This window comes from Eschscholzia californica, unplaced genomic scaffold (assembly GCF_041429995.1).
Source record: "Eschscholzia californica isolate CP2 unplaced genomic scaffold, dmEscCali1.0.p SCAF_1, whole genome shotgun sequence".
Lineage (NCBI taxonomy): Eukaryota > Viridiplantae > Streptophyta > Magnoliopsida > Ranunculales > Papaveraceae > Eschscholzia > Eschscholzia californica.
In genome coordinates, this window is record NW_028238198.1 from 19087790 (window position 1) to 19104014 (window position 16225).

At 37.4% G+C, this 16225-nt stretch overlaps 1 protein-coding gene across 1 annotated transcript; it reads left to right on the forward strand.

Annotated features, from left to right (window-relative positions):
* Nucleotides 1–552, forward strand: LOC147564876 (uncharacterized). Its single transcript, XM_086641507.1, has one exon. It carries the CDS (start codon nt 1–3, stop codon nt 550–552), a length of 552 nt encoding a protein of 183 aa, XP_086497633.1.
* The last annotated feature ends 15673 nt before the right edge of the window (nt 553–16225 follow it).

A 16225-nucleotide genomic window follows, 5' to 3' on the forward strand; every position in this document is an offset into this window, starting at 1 on the left:
ATGGATTTAAAAGAGCGATTTGCTCAATCTAATTCCCAAAAAATTTACCAACTACGCCAAGCTATTAGTCATTCGAAGCAAGAAGGTGATAGTGTATCTCTTTATTTCACAAAGTTGAAAACTCTATGGGGTGAACTGGATTCAATTAATGTGTCCCAAGCTTGCATATGTGGTGCAGGAAAAGTTACACTTGAGTTTGCTCAACAAATAAGAGCAATGGAATTTTTACAGGGACTTCATTATAAGTATTCTACTATCCGGAGTCAAATTTTATTGATGGATCCGTTACCTCCACTCACGAGGATGCACAACCTTGTTAAACAAGAAGAACAACAACAAAGTATTACTATGACCTCAGGTGTTCACATTGAAGCCGCTACCCTCCATATGAATCGTCGTGAGTATCGTCATCCTCAATCAAATAATCAAGGATTCCGTCAATCACAATCAGGAACCAAAAGATCTCGTCCCTTTTGTGATAATTGTAAGATCCACGGTCATTGGACTGAAAAGTGTTTCAAGATCATTGGTTACACACCTAAACTACTTTAAGAAATATGGCAATTCAAGAGCACTAGCAGCAACAGCTAATTACTCGGCCCCAATCGAGCAACAAGTGGGCACTCCTAATGCCTCTCCTTCCAACTTTCACTCTGATTCTCAAGTAGCTGCTCCTATTCTCACCCTGGAAGAGTACACTAACATTTTGTCTCTCATAAAGAAGGACAATGATGCAACAACATCTCATGCATCCGCTAATCTAGCTGGTAAGATTTTTTTAACCCACACTTCATCTTGGATAGTTGATAGCGGTGCATCGAATCATGTATGTTTTTCCCTTGATTGTTTTACTTCATATGATTAGCTCCTCCATCAACTTATGTTCAAATTCCAGATGGATTTAATTTTTTAGTTAAACACATCGGTAAAGTTGTATTCTCTAACACTTTATTTATTGATCGGGTATATCATATTCCGATTTCAAATTCAATTTACTTTCCGTAAGTCAATTATGCAAATTATTAAATTGCACATCATTATTCTCACCTCTTAATTGCATTTTTCAGGACCTATCGACAAAGGTTTTGATTGGTCAGGCTGAACAGATAGATGGTCTATATTATCTTCGCAGGTCTCCCGTACTTCTTAGCATGAATAAGTCCTTTGATGTTTGGCACTGGCGCCTCGGACACCCTAGTCTAGATCGTTTGAATTTATTAGAAAAGCAATTTAGTTATATTTCTTCCAGTAGTCAAGATTGTATTGTCTGTCCACTGGCAAAACAAAGCAAACTTCCTTTGAATAAAAGTGATTCTAGTTCTTCTTTTTCCTTGCAATTATTGCATGTCGATATATGGGGGCCGTTCACAGTTCCCTCTCTCACCAATGCACGTTATTTTCTTACAATCGTGGATGACTACACACGATGTACATGGGTTTTTCTCATGCAAGCAAAATTAGATACCATGAAGTACTTAGACTATTTCTTTAATTTTGTGAAGAATCAATACCAGAAATCTATCAAAACAATTTCTTATAAATCTAAATCAACTATATTATCTCCAATTCAAGTTTTCCGTTCTGATAACGGAAGTGAATTCTTATCAAAAAATCTCCAATCTTGGTTTGCCTCCAATGGTATTATTCATCAGACAAGTTGCGTCTCTACTCCTCAACAAAAGGGAGTTGTAGAACGTAAACACCGTCATCTTCTAAATGTGGCACGAGCATTGCGCTTCCAAGCGAATCTACCAATTAAGTTTTGGGGTGAATGTATATTAACTGCCACATACTTAATAAATGAAATGCCAACACCAATCTTATCTAACAAATCTCAACATGAGATGTTGCTAGAAAAATCACCAGATTACTCATCTCTTAAAGTCTTTGGTTGTCTGTGTTTTGGACGTAACACAAAAATATCAAATAAATTTGATCCCCGTGCCAAACCGGGAATTTTCGTAGGTTAACAGTTTGGTAAAAAGGGATACTCTATTTTTGACTTGGAATCTACTCAAGTTTATCATTCACGAGATGTCAAGTTTTTCGAGGACCGCTTTCTGTATAACTCATATGATGTCCTAGATTCTATATATAATTCTTCTTCACCTTTGTCCACATTCAATTTTGCTAACTTGGATGATTACTTACCAAATTCAATCTCCCACCTGACCATCATCCAATGGCAACTTCTTCTGAAGCATCAGAACAATTCATTGATACACCACATGATTCAAACTCACCAACTACCACAGGTACTAATATTCTAACTCGTCCCGTGAGAGATAAGCGACAACCAACTTATTTACGAGATTACATATGTTCATGTTCTGTTGGTCCAAGTGACGACAATTCAACATCTAAATATCCCCTCATTAATTATCTTTCTATGGATAAATTTTCATCATCTCATAAATCCTTCTTAACGAAGATTATTTCAATCGGTGAACCATCATCTTTCACACAGGCTATTAAATTTCGAGAATTGCGGGAGGCTATGGAAAAGGAGATATCAGCCCTTGAACATAATAATACGTGGTCATTAACCCAATTACCCCATGGAAAAACACCCATTGGTTGTAAGTGGGTATACAAAATAAAATATTGTTCTGATGGTTCAGTCGAACGTCATAAAGCTCGTTTGGTAGCGAAAGGCTACAACCAGATTGAAGGAATTGACTATCATAACACATTCGCCTCGATTGCGAAGATGGTTACAGTTCATGTGTTACTTTCTCTCGCCGCTATTCGTGGTTGGTCGCTTCATCAACTTGATGTAAATAATGCGTTTCTTCAAGGTGATTTAGATGAAGAAGTCTATATGACTATACCTCCTGGTTTTAATAAAACTAAAAATAAGAATGTCGTATGTCGATTAAATAAATCTCTATACGGACTAAAACAGGCTTCTCGTCAATGGCTTGCGAAATTCTCTTCGGGACTAGAAGTTGAGGGATTTCGACAATCTCGTTCTGATCATTCTCTTTTTGCATACCAGAAGGATAACACATTCATCTACATACTTGTATATGTGGATGGTATTATTATTACTAGGAATGATATTTCCGCAATTGATCATCTCAAATCTCGTCTAGAAAACCGTTTTTCTATTAAAAATTTAGGAAACTTCAATATTTTCTTGGTATTGAAGTCTCACGCTCTCACAAAAGAATATTTCTCTGCCAACGAAAGTATACATTGGATATATTAAAAGATTCTGGCCTCACAGGAGCAAAGCCATGTTCATTTCCAATGGATCAACATCTGAAGCTTCTTCCAACAGATGGTGATCATCTCAAGGATCCACAACGATACCGACATCTCATTGGCCGTTTATTATATGTTACAGTGACTCGACCGGATCTTGCATTTTCTATCAATTACTTACGTCAGTTTATACAAAACTCGCGTACCTCTCACATGGACGCAGCTACCCGCGTTCTTCGATATCTCAAAGGTACCATAGGTCACGGTATCTTTCTTTCTTCCACTAGCTCTCTCTCCCTCTCTGGTTTTACCGACTCTGATTGGGCTAGTTCTCCTATTACTCATCGGTCGACTACTGGATACTTTACTATGTTAAGACAAGGTCCTCTATCCTGGAAGTCTAAGAAACAACCTACTGTATCTCGTTCGTCTGTTGAGGCTGAATATAGGGCCCTCGCTCACCTAACTGTTGAACTGCAATGGCTTCAATATTTATTCATTGATCTTCATATTCCAATTAGTCAACCATTCATGGTATATTGTGACAACATGGCTGCTATTCACATTGCAGAATATCCTGTTTTTCATGAGCGTACAAAACATATCGAGTTAGATTGTCATTTTGTACGGGAGAAAATTGCATCTCGACTAATTTCTCCAACTTATATTCGATCAGCCGACCAAGTGGCTGACATTTTTACGAAACCTCTTGGGTCCGAACAATTTCAACGTCTACTTAGCAAGTTGGGCGTGTGTCAAGTCTCTCCTCCTGCTCCACCTTGAGGGGGGGTATTAACTGAAGAAACTCATGCATACGTGAGCATGAAATCAACAGCATAGCTGAGGTGTACAACAATTCAATTTCCATCAAGTGAGGACATACATGTGAAGAATGAGTCAAAGATGGACCAAGTCTTCTATGTAAAACAGATTAGATATTTGAATAGTTAAAGTTATTTGTTTGTATTTATCTTTTCTCTTTGTAACAACTTAGATCTGCACTTATCTTCTTTGTAATCAAACTTGTATAAATAGAAGAAGCCAGACCACTCGACTCATTGGTTGAGTTTCACAGAACAAATTAATTCTCTTTTGATTTTAATATGGTATCTAGAGCAACAAGGTTATAAGTTTGTTTTTGATAACTCGATCTTCATATTTTCTTCTCTCTTATTTACAATTCATTTTTTTTAATGGCAAGTGATTCAAACACTGCTTCTGCAACTGAGACTTCTAGTCAGCTTAATGTCATGGCTTGATCTGACGATCCTTATGCAATACATCCATCTGACAGTCCGTCAATGATTTTTTTTAGCGTAGCCTTGACCGGTGATAATTACGGTCCATGGGAAAGGGGTATGACAATGGCTCTCACTGCCAAACACAAATTGGTTTTGTCACTGGCAACATTCCCAAGCCCATCAATCCGGCTACTCTTCACACTTGGAAACGTTGTGATACGCTCGTTAGTAGTTGGATTATGAATTCAGTTTCTTTTGAAATACGAAGTAGCATTATGTATGCAGATTCTTCGCATACCATTTGGATGGATTTAAAAGAGTGATTTGCTCAATCTAATTCCCCAAAAATTTACCAACTACGCCAAGCTATTAGTCATTCGAAGCAAGAAGGTGATAGTGTATCTCTTTATTTCACAAAGTTGAAAACTCTATGGGATGAACTAGATTCAATTAATGTGTCCCAAGCTTGCATATGTGGTGCGAGAAAAGTTACACTTGAGTTTGCTCAACAAATAAGAGCAATGGAATTTTTACAGGGACTTCATTATAAGTATTCTACTATCCGGAGTCAAATTTTATTGATGGATCCGTTACCTCCACTTACGAGGATGCACAACCTTGTTAAACAAGAAGAACAACAACAAAGTAATACTATGACCACAGGTGTTCACATTGAAGCCGCTACCCTCCATATGAATCGTCGTGAGTATCGTCATCCTCGATCAAATAATCAAGGATTCCGTCAATCACAATCGGGAACCAAAAGATCTCGTCCCTTTTGTGATAATTGTAAGATCCACGGTCATTGGACTGAAAAGTGTTTCAAGATCATTGGTTACACACCTAACTACTTTAAGAAATATGGCAATTCAAGAGCACTAGCAGCAACAGCTAGATTGTCATTTTGTACGGGAGAAAATTGCATCTCGACTAATTTCTCCAACTTATATTCGATCAGCCGACCAAGTGGCTGACATTTTTACGAAACCTCTTGGGTCCGAACAATTTCAACGTCTACTTAGCAAGTTGGGCGTGTGTCAAGTCTCTCCTCCTGCTCCACCTTAAGGGGGGGTATTAACTGAAGAAACTCATGCATACGTGAGCATGAAATCAACAGCATAGCTGAGGTGTACAACAATTCAATTTCCATCAAGTGAGGACATATATGTGAAGAATGAGTCAAAGATGGACCAAGTCTTCTATGTAAAACAGATTAGATATTTGAATAGTTAAAGTTATTTGTTTGTATTTATCTTTTCTCTTTGTAACAACTTAGATCTGCACTTATCTTCTTTGTAATCAAACTTGTATAAATAGAAGAAGCCAGACCACTCGACTCATTTTTGTCAGAACAAATTAATTCTCTTTTGATTTTAATACAAAGCAAAATTCAGTGGAAAACCCTAAAAGAATGAACTCGTAAGAGTTTGATCTAATACAGATTATACAGTAAAACTATAAGTAATGAACTCGGTATCACAGAGAAATGAACATGCATCAAAGATCAAGTAATGGAGAATCAAAAACGGAAATCCTAATAAAGTAAAATAAACGTCTCTTACACGCTTGCATCTTCTCTACCAAGAAGTTTGACAGGTGTTCCTGATCTGGGTGACATTAGATGAGAATCTGATGAAAAGATACCAACACTACTGTCAATTTCTACTCCTGGTCCTTGTAAACCCTCAGATACCCTCATCTCTCTCTCTCTCTCTCTACCTCTTGCTCTCTGTTAAAAAATGAAAAGATAAAAAATCCATCAAAGTCTCAAATATAGGGTTTTCATTGGAGAAGGAAAATAGTAAGTAATAATGGGAGAGGATCGGAGTAAGTTCTAGTGTTTCTTTTAGTTCTAAAATAGAGGATTTCCATTCAAAACTGTTTCAATTTCATTTATACAACTTCTATTAGGGTTTCTTACTTGTTGATCTTTTTCAATTTGATCAAGATCTATTAGATCAAATGAGGATTTTCTCTGCTGATTTTGAATGACCAGTTTTCTACTTTCTCTCTCTTGTATTAGGTGAAATTTTTGCCTATGGCTAGGTTAGGTTAGATCCTCGTTAGAATGTAATTTTCAGAGAGACAGAGAGTGATATTTTTTTTTTTATCTTTGGCGATTGGTAAGGGGAGCTGTAGTACAAAATCATTTTTTTGTACTACAGCTCCCAATACCAATTTGGTATTTGGAACTATTTTTTTGGATCTGAAATCAAATAATGAAATATAGATGGATTAGAAAAAATAATTATATAATTTAAAATATTAAAAATTTTGATAGTAATTTCTCTTTTCTATTCTTCTTTAAACCTTAAATATCTCAATAACAATACCTCTCTTTCTTCTCCACAATAAAGTTACACAATAACCATTACTGATAAGCAACTAGTTTATTGATTCTCACTCTCTTCTCTATTGGATACTAACGTTTATTATGTCTCACGATATTTATGATGTTGTTTCTTTAATGGAGGAAGAACATATTTTTCAATTGAACCAACAACCACCAACTCAATAAAAAGTGTTATGTTAGATGAAGATCTATCTCAAGATTTAAGAAATTCCCAAAACAAATATTTTCGGTTAAATTTTATTTTTCTTTCTTCCTTCAACTTTAAAAATTTGTCCAAAAAGAGGCAAAACCGTTCGGTTCGTTCAGATATTTCTCTGGGGAAATTGTTGAAACATTTCCCCCCAGCTAAGGGAAATTAGGCAAACAAAGGTGAAAACAGTAAGTTTTCCCTAGGGAACCACAGATTCATAATATTTTCTTTAACAAATTTCCCACCAGTTGAGGGAAATTAGACAAAAAAAAGGTGAAAATAACCTAGGAAACCACATATTCATGATTTCGTCATAGCAATGACAAAACCTCAAAAAATGAAAAAACAAGGTACAATACTAAAGTTTCTTTCCATTTCTAAAATTTGGTGAATAGTATGATTACATTATAGATATAACATATCAATTCTCTTTACAAAATAGTCACAAAAAGATTCATCAAATTATACTATTGCCGATTTTACTCATAATCTTCATCCCCATCGCTTGAATCGCCACCATCGATTGAATCACCCTCATCTTCTTCGTCTGAGACTTGATTTTCCTTTTCAGCGGGATTTTGATATATGCTTTCGAGGGTGTCTTGCATTTTCTTCTTCGGTTTCGGACTTATCGTTTTGTTTGTGTCTCCGACACCACAAGCTTTCATGTTATCTAAAAGTTTACCAATTCGCTTGTTCTGCAAAAACAAACATAAAAATTCTAAGTGCATAACATGTTATAGTACTCTAGATTTGTTTACAGTAGTTGATAAAAGATTTAGCTTACCAAACGCGCAAGTACCAGAGCCAAATCATAGGACATTTGCAATAACAAGTGATGAAGGTGAAGATAATCAAAGAACCTACAAATTATACATAAATTGCCTGATAGAAGTTGTGATAAATTTCCCCCAAAATCCTAGATATAGTTTTAAAGCTAACACAACAATCTTAATTATAACAAAAGGGGGAAAACAAATAAGCAACTAATATCATCTTATGACAAATTCTCAGCAAAACCCTAGATGTAAAACTCACTAAAACCCTAGATATAGAACTTAGAAAAACCCTAGAAATTAAAAGGGGAAGAAAACCTCACAAGATTTTGATTGATGTCTTCTTCATTAAAGAAAATACTTGGGTAGATTTAGCTGGAATTTTGTAGTTGATGACCGGAAAAGATTAAAGAGAAGTCGGACAGAGATTGGGAGAGACGATTTGAAGAGAGATCGAGTGAAAGAAAAAGGCATCGTTTTTTTTTTTCTTTAATTCTGGTATATTTCCATATATTACACTTGAGTCCCTTAAATTGTGAATCTTAGAAGGTCTTTAAAATAATAACTCAAAACTTACATCTCCCTTTACTAATCATGGCAGCTCCCCAACCATAATAGTTCCCCAACAACAATCCTTAGCTTCCCTTACCATTCGCCTTATCTTTCCAGGTCGCCGGTCGGAGAAGATAGAGAGAGAGAGAGAGGTGGGGAGAGAGAAAGGTGAGGCGGAGAGAGATTGAGGTAAGGTGGAGGGTTTTTTTTAAAACATATAATATATAGGAAGGGTAGTTAAGGAATTTATCTCAAAAAACGGAGCCAAAATTGAATTTACAAGAAATAGGGGGCCAAGAAGGAACTGGTCACAAAGGAGGAGACCAAATAGGAATTAACTCTTTTTTTTGCTTGACTTGTTTTTTTTTTTGCTTGACCTACTTGACGTATAATGGGGTCATAGAATCTTTTCAAAATACTGTATAAGCTCTTAAATATCCTAATTTTGTGCTATTGTCATGACGGAAAACAAATAAATTAAGAAAAACAATAACGATAAATATAATACAACAAGTTTATGTAGTTTGGGCCACGAGACCTTATCTACGAGGAACTATGATATATAAGTTGGTTCTCACTAATATATACTGGTCCCACTACAAATATACTTTCTTCGTGTCGTTGTCTTTGTCCTTTAAAATCTTCAACATTCTTGAGTGCTCAAATTCGAAATGTGTTCGAGCAAATTAAACACTACAAAATACCATTGAGAACTTTACAGTTAATTTAGAAGGTTTCACTTGTGAGAATCTAGAACATTATTTTCATCCGTAGAGCTTTAAGGTATTGTGGTTACAATTTACATACGCCACATGAAAAGGAAGTTTAAATTCTCAAAAAAAAAAAAAAGGAAGTTTAGATTTTTATCTCCCCAAGTTTCATGCCGAACCGGAAGTTATTTTTCTCTCAGAAATCAAATGCATGAACACCAACATAAACAAGCTACTGAATTTGGGCATGGACTATACCAGTTACACGGTGGAGCCCAATAATAAAGCGGGGGGATTGGGTTTATTCTGGACCAAAGAAATCAATATGGAAATAATGTACGCGGATAGGAACATTATTCAGGCTCGAGCCTCTTTCACGCCTGATAACTCTAAATTTATTCTATCTTGTTTCTACGGGAGTCCCTACAAACATAACCGTATGGACCCTTGGCAGACGTTAGTTCGCTTAGCACCAAATAATAGCCTTCCTTGGGTAATAATAGGGGACCTAAACACAATCCTTCATCCGGATGAGAAAATAGGAGGTAGCCGGAACGTTCCGACCCATGTTCGAGGTATTAATAGCTTGATAAATAATTTAGGGGTTCGGGATGTGGGATTTAGTGGTTATCCTTACACCTGGTCGAACAGGCAATTCAATGGCAACTTGATCCAAGAGCGGCTGGATCGAGCGCTCACAAATGACAACTGGTTAATTGAATTCCCCGATACTAATCTCATTCATCTCCCAGGGGTTGGATCTGATCACAACCCCATTCTGCTGACAACGAACCCCAGGCCTAAGCTGGGCCCCAAACCGTTCAAATTTATTCGCACATGGATGTCTCATCCAGAGTGCAGCCAGTTCATTCAGGAAAAATGGACCTTCAATCCCGCTCAAATCCATATGTCGCTAAATCGGCTGGCGGGACATCTTTCGAGGTGGAACAAAGAAGTGTTTGGACATCTAGATAGCAAGATCAAAAGTCTGACGAATCAACTTCAGAGGCTCAGAGACAAAGATTCCGTTCACAGAATCAACAAAGAGCTGGAAGAGGCGTATAATCAACAAGAAAGCCTGTGGCGTGAAAAGTCGAGAATCGATAACATTCAACTAGGAGACAGAAATACGAAGTATTTTCATTCGAAAGCGATTCACAGGGGACGGAAAAACCAAATCATGGCAATCAAAAAGGAAGACAACTCTTGGACCAATGAACATAGCGAAATAGCGAGTATCTTTCAAACTAATCTTAAGCAAATATCTACCACTAATGGTCATGAGGCGGAGATCACCTTCCTAAACCTTTTCTCCACCCAAATCACCGAAGCTCAAAATACGACAATAACTGCGACGCCAAACAAAGAGGAAATAAAAAACGCAGTCTTCTCTCTGAAACCGCATGCAGCTCCGGGACCCGACGGTTATCCCCCGTACTTCTATCAAGCCAATTGGGCCACGGTAGGCAGGGATATAGAAGAAGTAGTCAAGAATTTCTTTCAGTACAATTTCCTCCCGGAGAGGGCCAATCATACTCACATCTGTCTGATCCCCAAGACTAAAACACCGCAACACACCTCGGATTACAGACCAATCAGCCTGCTGAACACCACCTACAAAATAATTGCCAAAGTCCTAGCCAACCGACTCAAAAGCATTCTGCCTTCCCTGATATCTCCTTTTCAAGCGGCGTATGTCCCGGGAAGACAAATCACAGATAACATCATCATCAGCCAGGAACTGGCACACTCTTTTAAAAAGACGCGAGGAGCCAAAAGCTATTTTGGGCTCAAACTAGACATGTCAAAAGCCTTTGATCGTGTAGAATGGTCATATCTAGAGCTGGTCATGGCTAGGCTGGGTTTCGCGGAGAAATGGATTAATATGATTCATTCGTGTATTGCTACCTCCTCGATGGCGGTCCTTATCAATGGCCGGCCGGGTCCTTCGTTCAATGTCTCTAGAGGCATTAGACAAGGGGATCCCCTATCACCTTTCCTCTTCACCCTGGCCATGGAAGGTTTGAGCAGACTCCTTGAGAGCTCTAGCAATCTCCCTGAATTCTGCGGTTTCCCTATCCCAAACTCCACTCTTTCCATTAAACATTTATTGTTCGCGGACGACTGCATCATTTTTGGGAGGAACTCTCTCGACAACATCAACACCTTGATGAACATCCTTGAGATCTTTGGAAAGAACTCGGGCCAGGTTATCAACTACTCCAAGTCTACCATCTTTTTCTCAAAAAACACCCATCCAAAATTCAAACGCATGATCATTCGCAATCTAAAAGTACACCAAGCCTCCAACTTGGATAAGTATTTAGGTACTCACCTATTCATCGGAGCCAATAAAAAACAAATCTTCTCCTCCCTGATTTCTCAAATACAGAGTAAACTTTCGAAGTGGCACACCAACCTCCTCTCCCAAGCAGGCCGTGCGGTTGTGGTCTCCACCATAGCGGCGGCCGTTCCCCGATACCAAATGCAATGCTTTGCCATTCCAAAGGGTATAAGCAACCGCATCGAGACCCTGCAAAGGTCTTTCTGGTGGGGAAAAGCTAAATCCATTCATACTATCAAGTGGTCTCAAATCTGCAAGCCTAAAAAAGAAGGTGGACTGGGCTTCCGCCTTCCTACTATTGATAACCAAGCCTTCCTCAGCAAATTAGTGTGGCGGGCACTGAAAAATCCAGAGACCCCGTGGGCTAGGCTTCTGAAGAGTAAGTACTTTCCAAAACAGCCTAAACCAAGAGCAGCCAATCAAACCCACTCCTGGTTGTGGAAATCTATGTTCAAACATTATGATCAGGTGTCAAAGCTGATCTTCTGGGAGGTCCATAAAGGTACTAAGGTTAACATTTGGAATGACTTCTGGATTCCAAACTATGCCCCGCCTATAGCGAATCACCAAAATAGCAAGTTGGAGTGGGTATCACAACTGATCACTAACAACCAGTGGAACAAAAGAACTATTACGCAAATATTTGAACCTACTATATGTAATGCTATTCTCAGTATTAACTTACAGGAATCACACGAGGACAAGATGAGATGGACACTGACAAAAACAGGTAATTTCTCTATACGATCTATGTACCACTTTATACGACAAAAAAATCAAAACAACCAGGAAATGGAACTGATAAAATGGAACTTCATTTGGGATCTTAAAACTATTCCCCGAATTAAATTATTCTTATGGAAATGCTGCACAAACAGTCTACCGGTAAGAGATAGAATTGGGAAATATATAGGCAATATCACTAAATGTACCTACTGTAATGATGTAGAAACGATTGCTCACATACTCCTGAAATGTGATTATGCTAGACAAATATGGCTTCAATTTCATATACATTCCGATAAGATTGACCACTTAGGTGAATGGATCATTCAATGGAAAGACTTAGATGAAGGACAAATAATATTATTTGCGAAAATTATCTACTTTATCTGGAAGGCAAGATGTGAAAAGATTTTTGCAGGAAAGGATCAAACCCCATTACAGACTGTAACAGTGATAAAGAACACAATAGCAACGATGAAGCCTCATTCACTCACAACGTACAAGGACACAGAACAGACGGAAACAGCATCGGAAGGCCCTTATATGACAGTCACAGTAGATGCATCTTTCACAACGGCTCAGGAACCGGCAGGTTATGGTTGCGTCTTGACTGATGAACACTCCAACTTCGTGATAGCACTGGCGGACCATATACGAGGACAGAATTCGGAGGAATGTAAATGCCTAGCCATACTCAAAGCATTACAATGGACGGATCAAATTCAAGTTAAAAGGATACTCATACAAAGTGACAACCAAAACCTCATCAACATAATTAACAGCAAAAAAGCTACGATTCACTGGCAGTCGGAGAAACACCTCGATGAAATTGGCAAACTCAAGAAGAATTTCGACTACATAGCCTTCCGGCACATCTCGAGGGACAACAACAAAGAGGCAGATAAGCTCGCAAAATGGGGTAGAAGGAAGATGGTACGATCCACATGGTCGTCGTCAACTTCGCTGGAGGAGGTCCTGTTGTAGTTTCGCTTTTTCTTTCTTTCTCAACAAAAAAAAAAAAAGTTTCATGCCGAACCAAAATTCACATCATCTCTCTCACTTTCAGGATAAAGTGAAAGTGGGGACAATCGTGTCCCACGACGTTAATGTTGATGGACCAAAATAACGGGTTACATAGACTTGAAAAGGGAAAAAGATAAATCATGTGAATATGCAGTTTCTTCTAATTAGAGAAAAACAATAACGATAAAAGTGAAAAACAATGGGTAAATCTATAAAATATTCTCACGCAGGCTGATGCAGGAGCATCCGGGTCGGGCCCGCGTATCCGCGCGCCCATGGCCTAGTCGGCCATTCTAGAAGTTTAGGAGAGTCCTAGTTTAGAAGGATTCATAATGAATCTAGGTTTAAGAAGTTTCATTATTTTAGTATTTCTATTATTTAGGAAAGTCCAGTTTGAGTCTATCTAGGAAAGTCTAATATCCTATAAAAGGATGTCCAGTCTGTCTTTATAGATTCATATTGAAGAGAAAACCCCCATTAAAGTTATTCAAGTTTATAGTTTTATTCAGTTATTTACAGTTCTTTATTCGTTCTTCGTTCTATTTTATTGTTTTCTTTTAATTCCGCTGCGTCTACATCAAGTGGTATTCAGAGCCATCAAAATTCTGGAATTTTTTTTCTCACAAAAACAAAAATATCTATGGATACATCTCCTCTTGAATGTTGGAAAATTTTTCCACGTTTATGTTGGGATCCTATTCGAGATACAACTCAATTTTATGTTGATCGAAACGATCAAGGAAAAATCAATACCGTTTCCAAAATCCCTCTATTCGACGGTCAATATCATATAGATTTTTGGATTCAACAGATGGAGGATTGGTTCATCAATCAAGAAATACATGTCGAAGATGAGGTTTTTGTCGTGGAACAACATATGTCCAAAAATATTTATGAACAATTCAATGCAATGCAATGGAGACTCATTGACGAAGGGAAAAAATTCATCGACCAACGTGTCGCCAGTTGGGAATATCTCGAGTTGAGGGCCGACTGGGTCAGTCTGTTGAGGGATGACTCTGAAACCATAGTAAAAGAGTAGTCGCCTCATTTTAGTTCTGAATTTTTAAAAGCAGGATTTGTTCCAGCAGCAGGTTCCCCTACTGCCACCTTTTACGGCTTCGCTAACTCCAGTCAAGCAGTAGTAGACCTAACTTACCTGATCTCCGAAGAGCTAGTGAAAAAAGCATCCGTTAACATATTACTTTGGGTGACTTGTATCAGGACGGGTTCACTCTTTCTATAGCAGAAAATTGAAACTTGTCTTCAGGTATATTTTTCTTCCTTTGGATGAATATTTATCTTATCTATAAACAAAGATTGAATCGAGAAGGCAGTACTCCGAAGTTAATTCTATCTCCGTGATCAATGACATTGAAGAAGAAGTTCTTGACAAGATGAACAAAATTCTCTTAATGACCGAGGAAGGAGAAAGAAGTAAATTTTCTTCATCAAACCTAACTTCTATTCGTGATGTGAAGAAACCATGTTCGGACGAATTATTTGATGCATATGCCATTTGAAGAGAAGACATCCTTGTTTCAAATCATAAAATTTTTACACCACCACCGTCTCCTCTTATTTCAGAAAATCAAGGAAACTTTTTCCTCCACCCTAGCCAAACTGAATTTAATCCATTAGGACACACCAACCGTCCATCCTACATTGGTCCTACCCACAAAACACATCACCCTAATCAACTGCCCATTCACCCAACAATACTAGGACCAAACAATTCCAGTTTTTCCATAAACAATTTCACTCCACATAACAATAGTGTTAAACCACTAAACCCTAAAATTGTTGAAAGGGGGGCTTTTAAACCAAATTTGGGTTTGGGCCCAATATAAAAGTGTGGGTTTGAGTAAATGGTTTACCAAACTAGAAGGGGTAAAAAAGTAAAAGCCTCATGAAATTAATTAAAAGGGTGTAGAGAGTTCTTTTCTTAGTCAAGTTCAAGAACAATCTAGAGAGAGAAAGTAAAAGGAGAATAGTATACAAGAAATTTGAAGAAGAAGACATAGATCTAGTATGAATATTGTGTTTAAGGTAAGAACTAACTTCAATATCTAGTTTAATATTGTGACAAAACTTTGTGTCTCTTGTTTTATGAGTTTGTGTAGATCTAAAGAAGCTTTATTATATGTGTTGATGTGAATCTTTTGAGTTTATTTGAGTGTATTGAAGTATCTATACCTCTAATCTCCAACAAATTGGTATCAGAGTCATATTAGTTTATCAATTCAAGCTTTTTCAACATTTTTGAGATCTAGGGTTTGTGAAATTTTTGGGGATCTTTTAAGAAAATGTCAAATATGATACAACCTCAAATACCTAGGTTAACTAAAGAGAACTATGAACATTGGTGTATTCAAATGAGTGTATTATTGGGATCTCAAGATTTGTGGGATATTGTTCAAAATGGTTATGTAGAACCAACTCAAGAAGAAGAGAGTTTTATGAATGATGTACAAAAGTGTGTTCTTAAAAACTCAAGAAAGATGGATAAAAAAGCCTTATTTCTTATCTATCAAGGAATTGATGGTCCTACATTTGAAAAAGTGTCTGAAGCAAAATCATCGAAAGAGGCTTGGAATATTCTCAAGAATTCATTTAGAGGAGTTGATAAAGTGGTAAAGGTTCGTCTCCAACTTTTGCGTGGTGAATTTGAAAGATTGAGTATGAATGAAGGAGAACTTGTCTCCGATTATGTTTCAAGAGTATTGTCTAATGTTAACGAAATGAAAAGGTGTGGTGAAAAATGTGATGATGTTCGGGTGATGGAGAAGATTTTACGGTCTTTGACGCCTAAATTTGATAATGTGGTTATTGTTGTTGAAGAATCAAAAGATTTGGAATCCATGACGGTAGATGAATTGATGGGAACATTGCAAATCCATGAACAAAGGGCGAATAGAAATGTCGCAACCTCTTCAAATTGTTCGGTTGATCAAGTACTTCAAGCAACACTTTAGAAGAAAAACAATATACACCCCAAAAAGAAAGAGGCTATGAGAGTTATGGTAGAGGTTATGATAATGGTAGAAGAGGCTTTGGAAACCAAAGAGGAAGAAAATTTTTTAATAGAGGAAGAACAAATGAA